Genomic DNA, 23,270 nt, shown 5'->3' with positions numbered 1-23,270 from the left:
CAGTTAGAATCTCTTTTCGGGATTCCGACTTGGGAGATGACCTGAAACAGTGCTTGTGCTAACTCTTTGCGGAGATGGAGCGCAGCGGCACTGCTTCGGGATAACGAGTTGTGTAATCCACCAGGACTAGCACAAAACAATATCCCCGTGTGCTCGGGTGGAATGGTCTGATGAGGTCCATACCAATTCCTTCGAAGGGGACCTGCATGAGTGGTAATGGGCGCAAGGGCGCCTCGGGGGTGGCCACTGGAATGACCAGCCTGGACCAGCAGTCCGGGCAGGTAGATAGAACTGGACCATTACGCGATTGAGTGTCTTATCATACCCCTTGTGGCCAGCCATGGGGTTGAAGTGCGCCGCCTGGAAAATCCTTTTCCGACGGCGTTTCGACTCCAACAACTGGGTGATTTCCTCTCTTGTCTCAGTGTCGCGGCTCACTCGGTATAATCTGTCCCTAATGATTGAAAAATGAGGAAATACCCGCGCTGACCGTCAATGGAAGATAGAAAAGTGACCGTTTCCAATGAAGATTTATTTTTAAATTACTTAATACAGTTCAAACAAACTAACAAAATAGAACACCTCCTTTTTCTACAAAAGAATGTTTTATGTATACAAATATGAAAGCAGCCTAAAATCGCAAGCATCGGTTCTGTGTCCTTGTGTGTGTTGGTGTGTACACACACACACACACACACACACACACACACACACACACACTGGGGCAAAATAGTATTTAGTCAGCCACCGATTGTGCAAGTTCTCCCACTTAAAATGATGACAGAAGTCTATAATTTTCATCATAGGTACACTTCAACTGTGAGAGACAGAATGAGGGGAAAAAAAATCCAGGAATTCACATTGTAGGAATTTTAAAGAATTTATTTGTAAATTATGGTGGAAAATAAGTATTTGGTCAACCTTTCAAAGCTCTCACTGATGGAAGGAGGTTTTGGCTCAAAATCTCACGATACATGGCCCCATTCATTCTTTCCTTAACACGGATCAATCGTCCTGTCCCCTTAGCAGAAAAACAGCCCCAAAGCATGATGTTTCCACCCCCATGCTTCACAGTAGGTCTGGTGTTCTTGGGATGCAACTCAGTATTCTTCTTCCTCCAAACACGAGGAGTTGAGTTTATACCAAAAATTTCTATTTTGGTTTCATCTGACCACATAACATTCTCCCAATCCTCTGCTGTATCATCCATGTATCCATTTTGGTATAAACTCAAGTCGTCGTGTTTGGAGGAAGAAGAATACTGAGTTGCATCCCAAGAACACCAGACCTACTGTGAAGCATGGGGGTGGAAACATCATGCTTTGGGGCTGTTTTTCTGCTAAGGGGACAGGACGATTGATCCGTGTTAAGGAAAGAATGAATGGGGCCATGTATCGTGAGATTTTGAGCCAAAATCTCCTTCCATCAATGAGAGCTTTGAATGGTTGACCAAATACTTATTTTCCACCATAATTTACAAATAAATTCTTTAAAATTCCTGGATTTTTTTTTCACATTCTGTCTCTCACAGTTGAAGTGTACCTATGATGAAAATTACAGACCGCTGTCATCATTTTAAGTAGGAGAATTTGCACAATCGGTGGCTGACTAAATACTTTTTTGCCCCACTGTGTGTAGAGTAGGTGAGGGTCCATTCGTGATGACTGGAATGTGTGTCCATCTTTCTTGGGGAGGGGGGGGGGGATTTCCTCTCAAAGGCTTGAAATCTTAGGGACTGGAAAAATCTTCCAAAACCGAAAAAAAGATGGAGAAAAAAATCCAAAGAACAGCAGAAGTGCTGCTGAGTTTTCACAGGAGTGGAAGTTTGTCCACGGGTGTGTCGAATTTGAAGTCTGGGGGGAAAAGTTCGGCGGCACGAGGGTAGATGAGGCGATACGACTGTCGGATTGTAACGTCGGCGACGCCAGCGATGTCGCCGATTTCTGTGAAGGCACGGAGAGTGTTGACAAGTGGACTGATTACCGGAAAGGGTGTGCTGACTCACCCTTCTGGGTCTTCTTGTCCGCCGAGGCCTGGGAGGCCATGTAGATGGCGGCGGCGGCCACAGAGATGGGGCTCCTCCCGGGCACCAGGTCCAGCTCCACGGCCTTCATGGCGATGTAGGTGGCGGCCATCTGCACCTGCTTGGGCAAGCCCAGGTTGGAGCAGAAGCGGGACATGAAGTCTCCTGTGGTGATGAGGTCCACGCTGGTCTCCAGGGCCTTCAGGATCAGCTTGAAGCACCTGCCGATCTCCTTCTTGGAGATGCGGGACACGGCGCAGATCTCTGCGGACACGAGAGCATGTCGACTTTAGTGTGGGGATGGCAGTGAATGCATCGTGTCGTCCTCAAGGTTGTTGACCTGCTCAGATCTTTTCACCAAGTTGTTGTTTTTACCACGCTTATAAACACTATTTTGTGTTTCAGGATTTTATTGTTTTAAATATTACTTTGTACTGCAGCACATTCACAGGTATTTATTTGAAGTGCCTAACAAATTAAATAGTGTCACTTAATATTTCTGGCGGGTGTTATGACGTCCTACTCTGTTCAGTGGTCCTTGAATGCACCAAAAAAAACCCTCGTTCTAATATAAGAGTCTTTGCTAAGAGAACACAGCTTGTAGTTGTTCATGTGTTTATACAAGTTTAAATTGGAGTTGTTCATGTGTTTATACAAGTTTAAATTGGAGTTGTTCATGTGTTTATACAAGTTTAAATTGTAGTTGTTCATGTGTTTATACAAGTTTAAAGTTTACATTTTAGTTCGTGTTTATACAAGTTTATATTGTAGTTGTTCATGTGTTTGTATATTGTAGTTAATCTGTTCATACAAGTTTAAATTGTAGTTGTTCATGTGTTTATACAAGTTTAAATTGTAGTTGTTCATGTGTTTATACAAGTTTACATTGTAGTTGTTCATGTGTTCATACAAGTTTAAATTGTAGTTGTTCATGTGTTTATACAAGTTTAAAGTTTACATTTTAGTTCATGTGTTTATACAAGTTTATATTGTAGTTGTTCATGTGTTTGTATATTGTAGTTAATCTGTTCATACAAGTTTATATTGTAGTTGTTCATGTGTTTATACAAGTTTATATGGTAGTTGTTCATGTGTTTGTACCAGTTTAAATTGTAGTGGTTCATGTGTTTATACAAGTTTAAAGTTTACATTTTAGTTCATGTGTTTATACAAGTTTAAATTGTAGGTGTTCATGTGTTCATACAAGTTTAAAGTTTACATTTTAGTTCATGTGTTTATACAAGTTTAAATTGTAGTTGTTCATGTGTTTATACAAGTTTATATTGTAGTTGTTCATGTGTTTGTACAAGTTTAAATTGTAGTTGTTCATGTGTTTATACAAGTTTAAAGTTTACATTTTAGTTCATGTGTTTATACAAGTTTATATTGTAGTTGTTCATGTGTTTGTATATTGTAATCTGTTCATACAAGTTTAAATTGTAGTTGTTCATGTGTTTATACAAGTTTAAATTGTAGTTGTTCATGTGTTTATACAAGTTTAAATTGTAGTTGTTCATGTGTTTATACAAGTTTAAAGTTTACATTTTAGTTCATGTGTTTATACAAGTTTATATTGTAGTTGTTCATGTGTTTGTATATTGTAGTTAATCTGTTCATACAAGTTTAAATTGTAGTTGTTCATGTGTTTATACAAGTTTAAATTGTAGTTGTTCATGTGTTTATACAAGTTTACATTGTAGTTATTCATGTGTTCATACAAGTTTAAATTGTAGTTGTTCATGTGTTTATACAAGTTTAAAGTTTACATTTTAGTTCATGTGTTTATACAAGTTTATATTGTAGTTGTTCATGTTTGTATATTGTAGTTAATCTGATAATACAAGTTTATATTGTAGTTGTTCATGTGTTTAAACAAGTTTATATGGTAGTTGTTCATGTGTTTGTACCAGTTCAAATTGTAGTTGTTCATGTGTTTATACTAGTTTTAATTTTAGTTCATGTGTTTATACCAGTTTACATATTAGTTGTTCATTTATACAAGTTTAAATTGTAGTTGTTCATGTGTTTATACAAGTTTAAAGTTTACATTTTAGTTCATGTGTTTATACAAGTTTAAATTGTAGGTGTTCATGTGTTTATACAAGTTTAAAGTTTACATTTTAGTTCATGTGTTTATACAAGTTTAAATTGTAGTTGTTCATGTGTTTATACAAGTTTAAATTGTAGTTGTTCATGTGTTTATACAAGTTTACATTGTAGTTGTTCATGTGTTCATACAAGTTTAAATTGTAGTTGTTCATGTGTTTATACAAGTTTAAATTTTATATTTTAGTTCATGTGTTTATACAAGTTTATATTGTAGTTGTTCATGTGTTTGTATATTGTAGTTAATCTGTTAATACAAGTTTATATTGTAGTTGTTCATGTGTTTATACAAGTTTATAAGGTAGTTGTTCATGTGTTTGTACCAGTTCAAATTGTAGTTGTTCATGTGTTTATACTAGTTTTAATTTTAGTTCATGTGTTTATACCAGTTTACATATTAGTTGTTCATTTATACAAGTTTAAATTGTAGTTGTTCATGTGTTTATACAAGTTTAAATTTTATATTTTAGTTCATGTGTTTATACAAGTTTATATTGTAGTTGTTCATGTGTTTGTATATTGTAGTTAATCTGTTAATACAAGTTTATATTGTAGTTGTTCATGTGTTTATACAAGTTTATAAGGTAGTTGTTCATGTGTTTGTACCAGTTCAAATTGTAGTTGTTCATGTGTTTATACAAGTTTAAATTTTAGTTCATGTGTTTATACCAGTTTACATATTAGTTGTTCATTTATACAAGTTTAAATTGTAGTTGTTCATGTGTTTATACAAGTTTACATTGTAGTTGTTCATGTGTTCATACAAATTTAAATTGTAGTTGTTCATAAGTTTATATGGTAGTTCATGTGTTTGTACCAGTTTAAATTGTAGTTGTTCATGTGTTCATACAAGTTTACATTTTAGTTGTTCATTTATACAAGTTTATGTTTATACAAGTTTATATTGTAGTTGTTCATGTGTTTATACAAGTTTAAAGTTTACATTTTAGTTCATGTGTTTATACAAGTTTATATTGTAGTTGTTCATGTGTTTGTATATTGTAGTTAATCTGTTCATACAAGTTTAAATTGTAGTTGTTCATGTGTTTATACAAGTTTAAATTGTAGTTGTTCATGTGTTTATACAAGTTTAAAGTTTACATTTTAGTTCATGTGTTTATACAAGTTTATATTGTAGTTGTTCATGTGTTTGTATATTGTAGTTAATCTGTTCATACAAGTTTAAATTGTAGTTGTTCATGTGTTTATACAAGTTTAAATTGTAGTTGTTCATGTGTTTATACAAGTTTACATTATAGTTCATGTGTTCATACAAGTTTAAATTGTAGTTGTTCATGTGTTTATACAAGTTTAAAGTTTACATTTTAGTTCATGTGTTTATACAAGTTTATATTGTAGTTGTTCATGTGTTTGTATATTGTAGTTAATCTGATAATACAAGTTTATATTGTAGTTGTTCATGTGTTTATACAAGTTTATATGGTAGTTGTTCATGTGTTTGTACCAGTTTAAATTGTAGTTGTTCATGTGTTTATACAAGTTTAAAGTTTACATTTTAGTTCATGTGTTTATACAAGTTTAAATTGTAGGTGTTCATGTGTTTATACAAGTTTAAAGTTTACATTTTAGTTCATGTGTTTATACAAGTTTAAATTGTAGTTGTTCATGTGTTTGTACAAGTTTAAATTGTAGTTGTTCATGTGTTTATACAAGTTTACATTGTAGTTGTTCATGTGTTCATACAAGTTTAAATTGTAGTTGTTCATGTGTTTATACAAGTTTAAATGTTATATTTTAGTTCATGTGTTTATACAAGTTTATATTGTAGTTGTTCATGTGTTTGTATATTGTAGTTAATCTGTTAATACAAGTTTATATTGTAGTTGTTCATGTGTTTATACAAGTTTTTTTAAGGTAGTTGTTCATGTGTTTGTACCAGTTCAAATTGTAGTTGTTCATGTGTTTATACTAGTTTTAATTTTAGTTCATGTGTTTATACCAGTTTACATATTAGTTGTTCATTTATACAAGTTTAAATTGTAGTTGTTCATGTGTTTATACAAGTTTAAATTTTATATTTTAGTTCATGTGTTTATACAAGTTTATATTGTAGTTGTTCATGTGTTTGTATATTGTAGTTAATCTGTTAATACAAGTTTATATTGTAGTTGTTCATGTGTTTATACAAGTTTATAAGGTAGTTGTTCATGTGTTTGTACCAGTTCAAAGTGTAGTTGTTCATGTGTTTATACAAGTTTAAATTTTAGTTCATGTGTTTATACCAGTTTACATATTAGTTGTTCATTTATACAAGTTTAAATTGTAGTTGTTCATGTGTTTATACAAGTTTACATTGTAGTTGTTCATGTGTTCATACAAATTTAAATTGTAGTTGTTCATAAGTTTATATGGTAGTTCATGTGTTTGTACCAGTTTAAATTGTAGTTGTTCATGTGTTCATACAAGTTTACATTTTAGTTGTTCATTTATACAAGTTTAAATTGTAGTTGTTAATATGTTTATACAAGTTTATATTGTAGTTGTTCATGTGTTTGTACATGTTTATATTGTAGTTGTTCATGTGTTTGTACATGTTTACATTGTAGTTCATGTGTTTTTACAAGTTTATATTGTAGTTGTTCATGTGTTTATACAAGTTTACATTTTAGTTGTTCATGTATTTATACAAGTTTACATTTTAGTTCATGTGTTTATACAAGTTTATATTGTAGTTGTTCATGTGTTTGTATATTGTAGTTAATCCGTTCATACAAGTTTATATTGTAGTTGTTCATATGTTTGTACCAGTTTAAATTGTAGTTGTTCATGTGTTCATACAAGTTTAAATTTTAGTTGTTCATATGTTTGTACCAGTTTAAATTGTAGTTGTTCATGTGTTCATACAAGTTTACATTTTAGTTGTTCATATGTTTGTACCAGTTTAAATTGTAGTTGTTCATGTGTTCATACAAGTTTACATTTTAGTTGTTCATGTGTTTATACAAGTTTACATTGTAGTTGTTCATTTATACAAGTTTAAACTGTAGTTGTTCATGTGTTGATACAAGTTTATATTGTAGTTGTTAATGTTTATACAAGTTTGTATTGTAGTTGTTCATGTGTTTATACACATTTATATTGTAGTTGTTCATGTGTTAATCCAAGTTTACATTTTAGTTGTAATTTGTTTTTCGAAGTTTACATTATAGTTCATGTGTTTGTACAAGTTTATATTGTAGTTCTTCATGTGTTTGTATCTGGTAGTTGTTAATCTGTTCATACAGTTTTATATTGTAGTTGTTCATGTGTTTATACAAATTTACATTTTAGTTGTAATATATTTATACAAGTTTACATTTTAGTTCATGTGTTTATGTAGTAGTAGTTCATGTGTTTATACAAGTTCATATTGTAGTTGTTTGTGTTTATACAAGTTTACATTTTAGTTGTTCAACCTCCTCCTGCTCTCTCAGGGAGAGCATGTCCCAAATTCTAAGCTGCTGTTCTGAGGCATGTCAAAAAAAATAATGCACTTTGTGACTTTAATAATAAATATGGCAGTGCCTTGTTGGCATTTTTTTCCTTAACTGGAGTTGATTTTTTTTGGAAAACCTCGTTACATTGTTTAATGCATCCAGCGGGGCATCGCAACAAAATTAGGCATACTAATGTGTTCATTCCACGACTGTATATATCGGTATCGGTTGATATCGGAATTGGTACAATATCGGATATTGGTGAAAAAAAGCTATTATCGGACATCTCTAAAAAAGTAGCGGCTTTCCAGAATGTACGGTAGATTCTGGTCGCGAGTGAGCCACTAATCAAAGAGATAGGTGGAGTCTTGTTGAAAGTGGAACTAATCAGCCTTAACAAAGCGTGTCGCCAATGATAATGCACTTTGGAGTGGAGTAGCCTGGTGTTGCACAGAGCAGTAATCATGTCAGTGTGTTGACTGTATCGGGATATCAGTGTTACAAAACAGGTGCTGACCTTTAAAGGTCCTCGGGACGCCCTCCTGTCTGCAGGCGATGTAGAGACAAGCTGATGCGATGGCGTCATTTGCTCGCCCTTTCAGGCTCTTCTGTTCATAAACTTGCTTGAAAAGGTTATTGGTTCTATCCTGCGAGGCAAAAAGACACGGAGAACACAAAGTGAGATGGTCAAGCGTCCCCCGTCGGCGCTGCGGGCGGTGGACACGTACGATGATGTTCCTGGGCAGGTTGATGCGGTCGGCCATGGTGGTGATTTCCTTGAAGGCGTTCAGCATGGCCCGGTCGGAGCTGCTCATGGTGCGACGGTTCTGGTACTTGGAGTTGCCAAACTCATCGAAGCTCGCAGCACCCGTGCCCTGTGGCGGACGTCACTTCTGATTAGGGGGAAGGCCAGGAGAGATGTGGACTCACCTTGCTGATCATGGTGGTGAGGTCTCCTCCATTCAGCAGCGTGTTCTGAGCGTCTCCCACTCTGGACGGGTCTTTGAGGGCTTTCTCGTTGGAGAACGTCCTCCACTCTGAGCCCACGTCAATCACTCGGTCACCTGGACAGGTAACAGGAGACCAGTCATGACCACCACATAACCTCCCAAGACACATATCCAACATTTGTAGAAAGGTTTTACAGACATGAGCTTGGATGGAAAAGAAGATTTCCCGTAGATGTGAACACAAAAGCTACTCATCATTTATGGGCCGAAGCCCTCTTCCAGGCCAAGACGCCGAGAAGTGAAAGTTCAAATAATATGATTGCTAGTTAGACAGAGATGTCTTCTTTCACACCTCCCTCACACAAACGGTACTTCCTGTCCCTCCTGTTACCATGAATTGATTAACGTGGACCGTGACTTAAACAAGTGTAAAAACTTATTGGGGTGTTACCATTTAGTGGTCAATTGTACGGAATATGTACTGAACTGTGCAATTTAATAAAAGTCCCCATCAATCAATTGATCCGTTTAGCACTCGGCTTCTAAAACTTATTGCTCATCCTCTTTGTGTTCGGGCTCAAAAATATAAGGTTCTGGATCATAAGTAATCGTTGTTGGCTCTCGCAAAGTCTGCTTGATTGGCATTGTTTACCATGAATTGATTAACGTGGACCCCGACTTAAACAAGTTGAAAAATTATTCGGGTGTTACCATTTAGTGGTCAATTGTACGGAATATGTACTGTACTGTGCAATCTACTAATAAAAGTCCCCATCAATCAATCCATCCGTTTAGCACTCTGCTTCTAAAACTTATTGCTCATCCTCTTTGTGTTCAGGCTCAAAAATATAAGATTCTGGATCATAAGTAATCGTTGTTGGTTCTCCCAAAGTTTGCTTGATTAGCACTGTTTACCATGAATTGATTAACGTGGACCCCGACTTAAACAAGTTGAAAAACTTATTCAGGCGTTACCATTTAGTGGTCAATTGTACGGAATATGTACTGTTCTGTACAATCTACTAATACAAGTTTCAATCAATCAATCCATGATTTGGACATCAAAGAAACACGTCTCTTCTTTTTGAGAGACCAATCGACTACTGAGAGCAGGAGACATTTTCATACTTGCCAAACCTTCCCGAATTTTCCGGGAGACTCACGAATTTCAGTGCCTCTCCCGAAAATCTCCCGGGACAACCATTCTCACGAATTTCTCCCGATACAAGTTATATTGTAGTTGTTCATGTGTTTATACAAGTTTACATTGTAGTTGTTCGTGTATTTATACAAGTTTACATTTTAGTTGTAAATATGTTTTTACAAGTTTACAATTTAGTTAATGTGTTTATACAAGTTTACATTGTAGTTGTTCATCTGTTTATACAAGTTCATATTGTAGTTCATGAGTTTATACAAGTTCATATTGTAGTTGTTCATGTGTATATACAAGTTTATATTGTATTTGTTAGCCGGACAACACTGTCCGGCTGCCCTCACGTCCGCTTTTCCTCCATATAAACAGCGTGCCGGCCCAGTCACGTTATTACATCTAGGGCTTTTGGAGAGTGCACAACTGCACACACAACAAGAAGGAGACGAATCAGAAGAACGAAGAAGAGACAGTCATGGCGACGACGAGTAAGAAGAAAACGTAAGCTTGAAAAGGAGACTATTATATATGTCTCCGTTATCCGTAGGTTTATTTATAACCCATAAAGTAGGCAGGCACGGAGCTATTTCTCAGCGTGTGTTTATTCCAGCCGGCACGTTAATATACTGACACACAACATCCGGATTCCCATCATGCACTGCTTCAAAACTACAGCAAGTAGTAATGTCCAAAAACATAAGAGACAAAGCAGAAGAATGAAGAAGAGACATGGCGATGACGAGAAAGAAGAAGTACGCTTGCAAGTTCCAAGATGATTGGAAAAAAAGAATTTCAGTTCATCCAGGACAGTTTGAAGGGGAAGGGATAGGCTGCCTGCATATTTTGTAGATCAGACTTCTCCATTGAACACGAATATACTCATTCATGAACGGATAGAGAAGCACAAGGCGGCGGCAATGCAGCACCGCTCACAGCCCAGTATTATGGGCCACCTTGCTAAATGGAGACCTGAGGGTGTAACATGCCGAGGCAAAGATGGCTATGCTGATGGCCGCAAGCAACATCCCCTTCTCATTTGCGGATATTTTCAACAAATCCGTGAAGGATATGGTCCCGGATTCAGAGATTGCTCGCCAGTACTCAAATGGCAGACCAAAGGCTACTCAAATAGTGAAAGGTAAGTGTAAGCAAGTACAGTACAGTTAGTAGAACAACTGTGTTTTCATCTTCTTCCGCTTATCCGCGGTTGGGTCGCGGGGGCAGCAGCCTAAGCAGGGAAGACCAGACTTTCCTCTCCCCAGCCACTTTGTCCAGCTCTTCCCAGGGGATCCCAGGCCAGCCGAGAGACATAGTCTTCCCAACGTGTCCTGGGTCTTCCCCGTGGCTTCCTACCGGTTGGACGTGCCCTAAACACCTCCCTAGGGAGGCGTTTGGGTGGCATCCTGACCAGATGATCAGACCTCATCTGGCTCCTCTCGATGTGGAGGAGCAGCGGCTTTACTTTGAGTTCCACCCGGATGGCAGAGCTTCTCACCCTAGGGGAGAGCCCCGTCACCCGGCGGAGGAAACTCATTTCGGCCTCTTTTACCCGTGATCTTGTACTTTCAGTCATGACCATAGGTGAGGATGGGAATGTAGTTCGACCGGTAAATTGAGAGCTTTGCCTTCCGGCTCAGCTCCTTCTTCACCACAACGGATCGATACAGCATCCGCATTACTGAAGACGTCGCACCGATCTGCCTGTCTATCTCACAATCCACTCTTCCCTCACTCGTGAACAGGACTCCGAGGTATTTGAACTCCTCTACTTGGGGCAGGGTCTCCTCCCCAACTGTATACTGTACTATGTATATGAGAAATTCCAGCTATAAATATACTCAAACCCCCCCAATCTCCCTAATTCGGGGGTCTCAAGGTTGGCAAGTATGGACATGTTGCAAAATATACTCACTCACCTACTACAAGGCCACATTCAGGGCAGATCATGTCCCCTGCACGGTAGTCCTCCACCAGGATGGCATCGGGATGGTTGGGACACTGAACTCTGGGCAGAGTCAACCCATCTCCACTGCAAAAACAAAAGGTACCAAGTGAGGTAAACGTGCTTGGATGAGCTACTCATCCTTTTTTAGAAAAAACTCCATCAAAATAGTAAACCATAATTATGCTTTGTAATTCGGGAGAGATTACAAATATAATGTTGACATCTTGGTGAGCTGCAAGGTTCACAGTCAGGATATCTGTGTTTGAATCTCCGTGGGATCATGCTTAATTTATCACAGCATTTGGGAAGCCTCTAGTTGATTTTTATTATGTAAATGTTATATTTGTATCAACATGTGATAGCAGGAACCCTGCCATTAAAATCTAGGCTGCTAATGTAACTATAGCTGAAAAAATAGTACAATAGCAATAGGAGAGACTATTCATCCTTGAACACCATGGAGTTCATGTAGGCTTTATGATGCAGTTACATTATTATATCAACTATCACAGACAGAAACTCTTCATTTAACATCATGTCCTTTTTGCTGCTTCAACACAGAAAAAGGTCAAATGGATTGTAGCTGAGATAGGCACCAGCGCCCCCCCGCGACCCCAAAGGGAATAAGCAGTAGAAAATGGATGGATGGATGGAAATAACAGACGGACAGGGCTTTGCTGCCGTAACACACACACACACACACACACACACACACACACACACTGCTGATTGGCTCTTATCGCTCTGAATACGCACTGCTGATTGGCTGTTACCACCTTCTGGCAGAATGTCTGCATGATGGACATACTTGTATATATTCGAGTTATACCCGCGAACAGCGATCTAAAAAATGTGTGAATATTAAGAGGCCAATGATGCTCTTGAAAGGAGACAAATTGCACAGGGCGGCGGTGCGAAAGAGGTTGGCGCCAGCCAGCTCAGCTGTGTTGTGTTGTGCTAACTTTTGGCTCTGGCAGTTGACTATTTGCCAATTGAAGCCAATCCTTGTCCCAAAGGATCTGACTTGCCGACGTCTCTTACAAGCCTTGTTCTAACATACCTGAGGCCTTTCACCTTGGACACCTGCTGTGGATTTGGCTATACTCTGTAAGGAAATGCTGATTGCTCTGAGACGGCAAGGGAAGGTCTATAGAGGCATAACAAATATATAAGTTAATTCTAATTCCAGGTAAAGATTAGTTTTTAAATATATGTACAACTTTTTTTATTTTAAAGAAAATAGAGGAACCATCCATGATTATGCCAATTATATAGTGATGTCACGTTGACTGTGCCCACAGCCACGCCCCCACCACTGCAACTATATTGGCAAGCTGGGGGAACTTCAAGTATGCCCAATTTGCTTTTCCCAACTGGTAAAACACTGCACTTCCAAATGTTCAATATTTATTCAAGTGCACTTTTCGCTAACAGAGTCAACTTTATTTTTATCGTTTGTTATTATTTACTTAGAAAGGTTAACATTTTTAATTATCCTATTAGAATGGCAAACAATACTAATGAGAAATCGTGTTTAGTTTGTGTTTTAAAGGAATACTTGCATTATTATTATTATCATAATTACATAATATAATTTAGTGCTTATAATACATAATCCTTATGAGGGACAAGAACACATGTTTTATTCATTGAAACTCGTAGATCAGGGGCGCTCACACTTTTTCTGCAGGCGAGCTACTTTTCAATTGACCAAGTCGAGGAGATCTACCTCATTCCTATTTATAATTTATATTTATTTATTTATGAAAGAGACATTTTTGTTAACAGGTTAATGATGTTTAACAATAATACAAGCATGTTTAACAAACATAGATTCCTTTCTTTCATGAAGACAAGAATATAAGTTGGTGTATTTGATTCTGATGACTTGCATTGATTGGAATTAGACAGTGGTGCTGATAACGTCCGCATTTTCAAATGGAGGAAAAAAAAAGTCCTCCTTTCTGTCCAATACCACATGAAAGTGGTTGGATTTGGCATCTCATTTGTCCAACTTGCATACTCGTTTTCAAACACTTTGTTATGAGAGTAGCATATGTGTGTGGCCTTTTAATGTCTGGCAGCAGGTGAGTGACGTCAGTGAGAGTGCGGGTGGGCAAGCAAGTGAGATAGCGGTCGCTGAGGGCGGGGGAGAAATACATTGGCATCAAACTCCGTAGTTTGCTAGCTTGTGCACGCTAGCTTTCTGAGACTCTTATTTTGTTAGCACAGGCAGGATGAAACAGGTCTTTTATGGTGAAGACAGGAACTGTTCGTTCGGTCTTTAGAGTTTTGACAGTAGGTACGGAGTCTCTAGAAATAAAATGTGTTTCTCTGCGTCCGCCCTGTTAGTGATTTTTTTCTTAAATATGAGCTTGCAGCAGCCAGCGTCATCTCACGCGATCCTCGGGTGCCTAGAATGTCAAACAACTGACGAAAGTGAAGTCTTGGTATGATTGATGATTTCTCATTTTTATGTCTATTTTTTAATGCCTGGCTTGAGATCGACTGACACACCCTCCGAGATCGACCAGTCGATCGCGATCGACGTAATGGGCACCCCTGTCGTAGATAAACGTAAATAAAAGTTTGCTTATAATGGCGTGAATAAGAAACATAAATCCAAACATAAAACCCGATAAATAATCATCCTAAAGTATTAGCGATATCGTTTTATTAAGCACTAACTTTACGGACCTACATTTGTTATCCACCGGGGCTAATTGCTGCATATAGTGAGTGTACCAATATGGCGGACTCAGACAGAGTAACACAAATGTGATTTTTTTTTCCTATTCAAACTATAAATATTTTTTTACAACTACTTGAGTGAAAATGGATGTTGTGTTTTCTCAATGTGTAGAAAATAGTGTAACTTCAAAATAAATAAGTGCTACAAGCGTGTCGTTATTATCTACACTATTGTTGTTTATGTTTCACTCCTATTGCAGCAACATTAGATGACCGCGAGCAGTGTACTTCATCCCGGATCGTATCGTGAGGTCGATGGTGTACCCCACCTCACACCCAAAGTCCGCTGGAATATACTAAGATTGCTCATTGAGGACACGTAGTATTGAAAACCGATAGATGACATCACCACAGGCTACTTTCCTTTCTGCTGTTTGCTGGATGGATCTATAACGTGACCTTTTATAGTGTTAAGGTTGCTTTAGTCCACAAATCAGTTTCAAGAATTACACTTGCCGTATTTTTTTAACTATAAGTCACAGTTTTTTTCATAGGGGCTGCGACTTATACTTCGGAGCGACTTATGTGTGAAATTATTAACACAACTGTAAAACATCAATATTATTTTGCTCATTCACGTAAGAGACTAGACGTATAAGATATCATGGGATTTAGTGATTAGGAGTGACAGATTGTTTGGTAAACATATAGCATGTTCTATATGTTATAGTTATTTGAATGACTCTTACCATGATACGTTACGTTAACATACCAGGCACCTTCTCAGTTGGTTATTTATGCCTCATATTATTTCTGGCTGGAAAAAAATGTCCGCTACAACCGGTGACGTCAAACGCACGCATCATCATACCGCGACGTTTTCAACAAGACACTTCGCGGGAAATTTTAAATTGCAATTCAGTAAACTAAAAAGGCCGTATTGGCATGTGTTGCAATGTTAATATTTCATCATTGATATATAAACTATCAGACTGCATGGTCGGTAGTAGTGGGTTTCAGTAGGCCTTTAAAATGAGCATATATTAAAGGCCATCTGAAATTAGATTTTCCTATTTAAACGGGGATAGCAGGTCAATTCTATGTGTCATACTTGATCATTTCGCGATATTGCCATATTTTTGCTGAAAGGATTTAGTAGAGAACATCGACGATAAAGTTTGCAACTTTTGGTCGCTAATAAAAAAGCCTTGCCTGTACCGGAAGTCGCAGACGATGACGTCACAAGGGTGAGGGCTCTTCACGTCCTCACATTGTTTATAATGGGAGCTTCCAGCAGCAAGAGCTATTCGGACCGAGAAAATGACAATTTCCCCATTAATTAATGAGGATGAAAGATTTGTGGATGATGATATTAATAGCGAAGGACTAGAATTTTTTATTTTTTTTTAAATACAGTTTTAAAAAAAAGGCGATTGCATTGGGACGGATTCAGATGTTTTAGACACATTTACTAGGATAATTCTGGGAAATCCCTTATCTTTCTATTGTGTTGCTAGTGTTTTTGTGAGATTAAATAATACCTGATAGTTGGAGGGGTGTGTCCACGCCAGTCTCTGAGGGAAATCGACGCCAGCGGCATGGACGGCGCAAGCTCAGCTGATCTCCGGTAAGAGGCGACTTTTTACCGCAATTTTCTCACTGAAACCTTCCGGTTGACAAGTGGTCGGGAACCATGTTCGCTTGACCGCTCTGATCCATAGTAAAGCTTCACCTCCGGGAATTTTAAACAAGGAAACACCGTGTTTGTGTGGCTAAAGGCTAAATCTTCCCACCTCCATCTTTCTACTTTGACATCTCCATTATTAATTGAACACATGTCAAAAGATTCAGCTACACAGATGTCCAGAATACTGTTTAATTGCGCAATGAAAAGAGACGACTTTTAGCCGCAAATGGTGCTACGCTAATATGTCCTGACAGTCCGTGACGTCATGCGCACGCGTCATCATTCCGTGACGTTTTCAACAAGAAACTCACGGGAAATTTAAAATTGCAATTTAGTAAACTAAAAAGGCCGTATTGGCATGTGTTGCAATGTTAATATTTCATCATTGATATATAAACTATCAAGACTGCGTGGTCGGCAGTAGTGGGTTTCAGTAGGCCTTTAATGCAGTATGAGCAAGAATGTTTTAATGTAGAGATAAAATAGTCATACTGCTGTGATTATATGATTCAAGTGTTCATTCAAGGCCAATGCAAAATATCGAGATATACATTGTGTATCGCGATATGGCCTGAAAATATCCAGATATTAGAAAAAGGCCATATGTTCCAGCCCTGATGTGAAGTTAAAACTAAAAAATAATATTAAAACAGAACAATTACTAGGTTTAAAAGCATACCAAACGTCGGACCCATTTAGTTCGTAAGAAACAACGGTAGTTCACAACAAAAAAGAACTTGCCAACCTTGAGAACTCAGATTTCGGGAGGTGGGGTGTGGGGAGGGCGTTGTCGGGGGTGGGGCGAAGGCGTGGTTGGGGCGTGGTTAAGAGGGGAGTATAATTTACCAACTCGAGTATTTCATATATTTTTCATATATATATATATATATATATATATATGTATATATATATATATATATATATATATATGTATGTATGAAATACCTGACTTTCAGTGAATTATAGCTATATATTTTATTATATATATAAATAAAAGAAATAGTTGAATTTCAGGCGGCACCTATCAAATACACAGTAATAAAAACACAGTCGTTCTACTAACTGTACTGTGCTTGCTGGTTACTAAAATAAAAACAACACTTGCCTTTCACTATTTGAGTAACCTTTGTTCTTCCATTTGCATACTGGCAAGAGTCACTTTCCGTCAGGTGCGCAACACCACGTAAATCGTTGGCCAATCAAAAAGCAACCCCATAACGCTATAGCCAACATTCACCAGAGGATGGCGACAGAAAACATAGAATCACTCTATTACAGACGGCGTCGCCATGGCTGTAACTTCCTCGTTCTTCTGCTTCGTCTCCTTGTTTGTGCAGTTTTTTATTCAAATCTGTAGATGTTGTAACGTCGTTGGGCAGGCAAGCTGTTTATATAGTGCAAGAGTCGGCAACCTTTACCACTCAAAGAGCCATTTTGACCCGTTTCACAAAATAAAGAAGACGATGGGAGCCGTAACCGTTCTCGCGAATATCTGCTTGCGGTCACCCAGATAACAATAATAAGGTCGTGCTATGAAGCCATTGCCTTAGACGCCTTCTACAACATGTACAAACTGCTTGACAGTCCAGCAACGTGTTGTATGTGGCTTCCGCAGATACACGTACACGACTGCAAGGCATACTGGGTGATACAGGTTACACTGAAGGTTTTGATATAAACTACTTCAACACGCTTACTAATATGCACCACATTGTGAACCCACACCAAACAAGAATGACAAACACATTTCGGGAGAACACCCTCACAGTAACACAACATAAACGCAACACAACAAATACCCAGTATCATTTCAATCAATCAATCAATGTTTACTTATATAGCCCTAAATCACTAGTGTCTCAAAGGGCTGCATCCATGACTCTTCCTGACTATATTATACATCCTGCTAGCACCAAACCCCCCCCTCCCTTCCGTGCGTCGGTTGAGGGGGCCGAGTTGGGGGTGCAGTGGTGTAAAATATAGTCAGGAAGGAAGAGTCATGAATGCAAAGGATTCAGGGTATTTGTTGTGTTGCGTTTATGTTGTGTTACTGTGAGGATGTTCTCCCGAAATTCTTGTTTGGTGTGGGCTCATAGGTGTTTATATCACAACCTTCAGTGTAACCTGTATCACCCAGTATGCCTTGCAATCTCGTACATGTGACGATAGAAGCAGCAAAGTGCATGCGTCCGGTTGGCACGCAGATAGCATTGCGTGAAAGGCCGGCGCGATGACATGTTGTAGAGGACGTTAAAAGTAAAGCCATCACGGCACGCCCTCAATGTTGTAGTCCAAGTGAAAATCGGAGAACGTCCGGGAGAGGCACCGAAATCCGGAATCCTCCCGTAACAGTCTGGGGGGTCGGCGATTATGCAGCTGAGCCGCATCAGAGTTGCCAAAGAGCCGCGGGTTGCCAACCCCTGATGGAAAGCGGGAGTGAAAACAGGCTGTCCCCATTCAGGTCCGCTGAATTTCGGGAGAAAATTTCTTCGGGGGAGGCGCTGAATTTCGGGAGTCTCCCGGAAAATCCGGTAGGGTTGGCAAGTACGGGTTACGCCTTAATAGAAACAGGACATTTTTGGAGCGTGATGACGCTGCGCAATACCTGCCAACGCAAACCTCCCCTGGGGCTCGCTAAACTGTTCGCTGGCCGAAAGCGTGTTTACAAAACACAAACATGTTAAACATCCGTGACAAGCGACGTTTGAATGTTTTTAATGAGATATGAAGAGCCGACATTAAAGAAGACGAGCAACAGGGGAGCTAAATATGCTAACCACAAGATGCTACTTCTGCCGCGGAGAGAGGCGCAAGGTACTAATAACACTTCTCTTGTCTGCTGAGTCGACTTCGAGCACTTAAACGCTTTAATGTGTCACAAAGAAAGAAACTATTGGCGTTAATGTATGTACGACAAATAAAGAATCCCCTACTCACCGGCTCGTCGACGCCATTGCACAACCGACACTGACTGTCAGAGGAACAAACGACTGCGATGCGAGGAACCCTTATTTATAGATTTAGGGTCACGTGGTCAGTCCAGTAGGGCAAGACAGGCAGCCCAAAAGAGTCTGCATACGCTTTCTGCGTATGGGTAAATAACACTTAGTACTTATGTTATATCACACTGAAGAGAATGTTTCAAATATGTGGACAAGACGCTACTACTGTTCTGAAATTGATCATCACGCCCAATGTATAATTAATGACGTGTGCCATTGTCTAAAGTTGTCATTCTTAGTATGGTACAAGACATGCTACCTTACAGCAGTGGTCCCCAAACTTTTTGTAGCTGCTGACCGGTCAACGCATGATAATTTGTCCCGCGGCCCAGGGGGGAGGAGTCATTTTTTTTTTCTTTTGTCATGAAAAAGGGAGGTTTTTGTCATGAAAATGGGAGGTTTTTTTGGGTTGGTGGACTAATTGTAAGTGTATCTTGTGTTTTTTATGTTGATTTAATTTAAAAAAATAAAATAAAAAAAAAGATAAACAATTCTTCTGCGGCGCGGTACCTATCGGTTAGGGACCACTGCCTTACAGTATTAATGTATAAAATAATATGCTGATTTTAAGTTGCAAATTATTCCACATAAATGTCTCCATTTTTTTTGTAGTCAAACAGAATATTATTACCTACAGCTAGATTAATCACTCGAAAGTTACTGCATTTTGGGGGAATTATTGCCGATCATTCACAATCGTTAAGACGGACAAAAACACCTTTTTTATATATGTGTATATGTATATATATATACTCTCTCTATATATATATATATTATATATATATATATGTATATATAAATGTGTGTGTATATATATATATATATGTATATAGAGAGAGAGAAAAAAATATATATGTATAAATGTGTATATATATATAGAGAGAGAGAGAAAGAAATATATATATATATATATATATATAGAGAGAGAGAGAGAGAGAGAGAGAGTATAGAGTATATAAATATACTCTCTATATATACATATATAGAGAGTATAGAGAGTATATACTCTCTATATATACATGTATATAAAAAAATATATATATGTATATAAATATATATATATATATATACATATATATAGAGAGAGAGTATAGAGAGTATATAAATATACTCTCTATATATACACATATATAGAGAGTATTGAGAGTATATATGTATATATACTCTCTATATATATGTATATAAATACATATATATATACTCTATATATGTATACAAATGTGTATATATATACATATATGTATGTATATATATATATATATATATACACATATATGAGAGAGAGAGAGAGAGAGAGAGAGAGAGAGAGTATATATACATATACACATATATACACACATAAAAAAGTGTTTTTGTCTCTCATGATTGTGAATGATCGGCAATATTCCCCCCAAAATGCAGTTCCCCTTAAGTAATTAATTTAGCTGTAGGTAATAATATTCTGTTTGACTACGAAAAAAATGGGGACATTTATGTGGAATAATTTGCATGAGTATATATAATATATATATACTCTATATATATTACAAAAATGTTCGTTTCAGACATCTCAGGATACCGTTTGCGTGGGCACAAAAGGCTGAAACGACACATTTTTTTAACGTTTTCACTTTTAAAAAAGGTTCAAAATACTTTACTATTTAATGGGGAACTGCACTCTTTAAAATTTTGCCTATCATTCACAGTGATTATGAAAGATAAGACGACCGATGGATTTTTTTTAATGCATTCTAAATATGAAATAAAGGTAGATAAATGTCTGCTTACTAAAAAAAAGCACCAAATATACTCCATTTACATTTGGTGACTCGAATATTAACAAGTATTCGTGATATTGTTATTATTTTTATAATAACAAAACAGCGTTTGCTACCGCGGACAAGACTATTTATAGCGGCGACGTGATCACTTCCTGCGTGCCTAAGTTTACATCATCGAGTAGTCTGCTGCTTTTTGCTCCCTGGAACTTTATTGTAGCACAAAAATCCTGCCTCTCACCTGGAAAGTAGATGGCTGGGAATATAATCCAACAAATTGGGACACTTTGACAGCCGTTTTGGAGCTGAAACTGGCGAGGACGACACAAAAAATTGCTTGGCTTGGCAATTGCGCATTTTTAGCAGACTTTTGATTGCCTTTCTTTCTTAATTAATGTTCAAAAAAAGCAAACAAAAATATCATGTCTTTCATAATGACTGTGAACGACAGGCACAATTGGGTGGGAGGCTACTGCTTGACTGTTGCGCTGTCCTTATCACCCCCTTGTGGTGAAAAAACATGACAGTAATAAACTCCCTGAAAATTGATTGATTGAGATTTTATTAGTACAATGCACAGTACAGTACATATTCCATAGAAATGACCACTACACGGTAACACGAGAATAAGTTTTTCAACTTGTTCTAATCAGGGTCCATGTTAATCAATTCATGGTAAAGAACCAGCCGTCCAACGTGGGGCTCGAACCCACGGCCCTGAGATTAAGAGTCTAATGCTCTACCGACTGAGCTCGCTGGGCACATGTAGCACCTTTCCCAAACATTTGATGGTGGGTCAGGGTGTTGGGTGGGACGCAACTGCTTGACTATTGCGCTGTCCTTATCACCCCCTTGTGGTGAAAAACTATAAAAGTAATAACTTCCTTAAACTTTGATTGATTGATTGAGATTTTATTAGTAGATTGCACGGTACAGTACATATTCCATACATTTAAAGACTAAATGGTAACAACCGAATAAGTTTTTTAACTTGTTTCAAGTGTGGTCTATGTTAATCAATTCATGATAAAAGTGCAACCGCCCACCATGGGGCTCGAACCCATGACCCTGAGATTAAGAGTCTCATGCTCTACCGACTGAGCTAGCCGGGCACGTTCACCAACTTCCCTGACATTTTTGATGGTGAGTCAAGTTCTTGGGTGTAATGCTACTGCTTGACTATTGCAGCACCTTTATCACCCCCTTGTGGTGAAAAAACATAATGATAAAAAATTCCTTAAACATTGATTGAGACTTTTATTAGTAGATTGCACAGTACAGGACATATTATGAACAATTTTGATCACAAAATGGTAACACCAAAATACGTTTTTCAAATTGTTTAAGTCAGGGTCCATGTTTTGTTAATTCATGATAATAGTGAAACTGCCCAACGTGGGGCTCGAACCCACGACCCTGAGATTAAGAGTCTCATGCTCTACTGACTGAGCTAGCCGGGCACATTGACAGAATTGCCTGACAAAAATATCATGTGTTTCATAATGACTGTGAACGACAGGCACAATTCCCCCAAAAGTGCAGTTTGCCTTCGTCAGAATAATTGTATCTAAGTTATCACAAAACTTTGTGTTGCCATGAGTTCCCGGCGAGCAGACAAAAGCTGTCTTTGATCCGACCAAGCAAAAGGCTTGTAAAACTCCACTGTGTAGGATGGGAAGCAACATGAATGTGTTCTGTTTCTCTCATGTATTGTAATGAACAGAGATTGTCTTGACCTAAGAACTACAAAGCGAAGAGGAGCCAGGACCTGACTTCCCTCCAGAGACTTCTCCTTTAAACTCTTTTAGGACCTTTTCTTCGAACTGTGTGTGGCCAAAGGCAGCACATGTTTACGACCCCCGTCCCTTAGAAACAGCTGTTGCCATGTAATCAGGGAAAGTCCAAATAAAAGAGGAGTCGTACAAACTTTTTGCCAGAGCGGGATGGAGACTGTACAAGAGTACAGCCCAGACTCGCTCTCCTCAATTGAGCCAAATTTAATTCAGTCTCTGTTTTATTCCTTGCTTCTTGTCTTGTTTAATAGATGTCATCAGTGTTTCAAGCCTATAAATGACATCACACGGCTCAAAAGCACTTAAATTTGTAAATAAAGACGATGCTACTATTGCTCTTGACTTGATGATCACAGAAAACGTATAATTAATGACGCAGGTTTAAAGGTTTACTATTTAATGGGGAACTGCACTCTTTAAAATTTTGCCTATCATTCACAGTGATATGAAAGATTCCATCTTTAGCAATAGCACCGCAATGTCGCAGCCCGTCCGGGCGCCGCCATCTTGGAATATCAAGACACCGAACTCTATTTAATAATACAACTCTAACATTTGACAACCAAAGGTGGCGACTTGTCCAGGGTGTACCCTGCCTTCCGCCCGATTGTAGCTGAGATAGGCGCCAGCGTCCCCCGCAACCCCGAAAGGGAATAAGCGGTAGAAAATGGATGGATGGACAATTAAACAAGGCGATACGGTAAAGAATCTGGGTGTTATCTTCGA

The 23,270-nt window shown here is 38.0% G+C and overlaps 1 protein-coding gene and 2 non-coding genes across 3 annotated transcripts; all 3 read right to left on the bottom strand.

Moving 5' to 3' along the window:
- Nucleotides 1-511: 511 nt before the first annotated feature.
- gtf2b (general transcription factor IIB) lies at nucleotides 512-19,050 on the bottom strand. The gene is made up of 7 exons (XM_061919877.1): nucleotides 18,930-19,050; nucleotides 11,586-11,698; nucleotides 8,497-8,630; nucleotides 8,295-8,441; nucleotides 8,084-8,213; nucleotides 2,006-2,287; nucleotides 512-1,943 (listed from the first exon to the last, which is right to left on the bottom strand). The coding sequence occupies exons 1-7, from the start codon at nucleotides 18,944-18,946 to the stop codon at nucleotides 1,810-1,812; spliced, it is 957 nt and encodes a 318-aa protein (XP_061775861.1). The 5' UTR covers nucleotides 18,947-19,050; the 3' UTR covers nucleotides 512-1,809.
- Nucleotides 19,051-21,790: 2,740 nt separating this feature from the next.
- Nucleotides 21,791-21,863, bottom strand: trnak-cuu (transfer RNA lysine (anticodon CUU)). The gene has a single exon. It is a non-coding gene; the product is annotated as a tRNA-Lys (tRNA).
- Nucleotides 21,864-22,138: 275 nt separating this feature from the next.
- Nucleotides 22,139-22,211, bottom strand: trnak-cuu (transfer RNA lysine (anticodon CUU)). The gene has a single exon. It is a non-coding gene; the product is annotated as a tRNA-Lys (tRNA).
- Between the last annotated feature and the right edge of the window lie 1,059 nt (nucleotides 22,212-23,270).

This window comes from Nerophis ophidion, linkage group LG14 (genome assembly GCF_033978795.1).
Source record: "Nerophis ophidion isolate RoL-2023_Sa linkage group LG14, RoL_Noph_v1.0, whole genome shotgun sequence".
NCBI lineage: Eukaryota > Metazoa > Chordata > Actinopteri > Syngnathiformes > Syngnathidae > Nerophis > Nerophis ophidion.
This window is presented reverse-complemented; position numbering and strand designations above follow the sequence as displayed.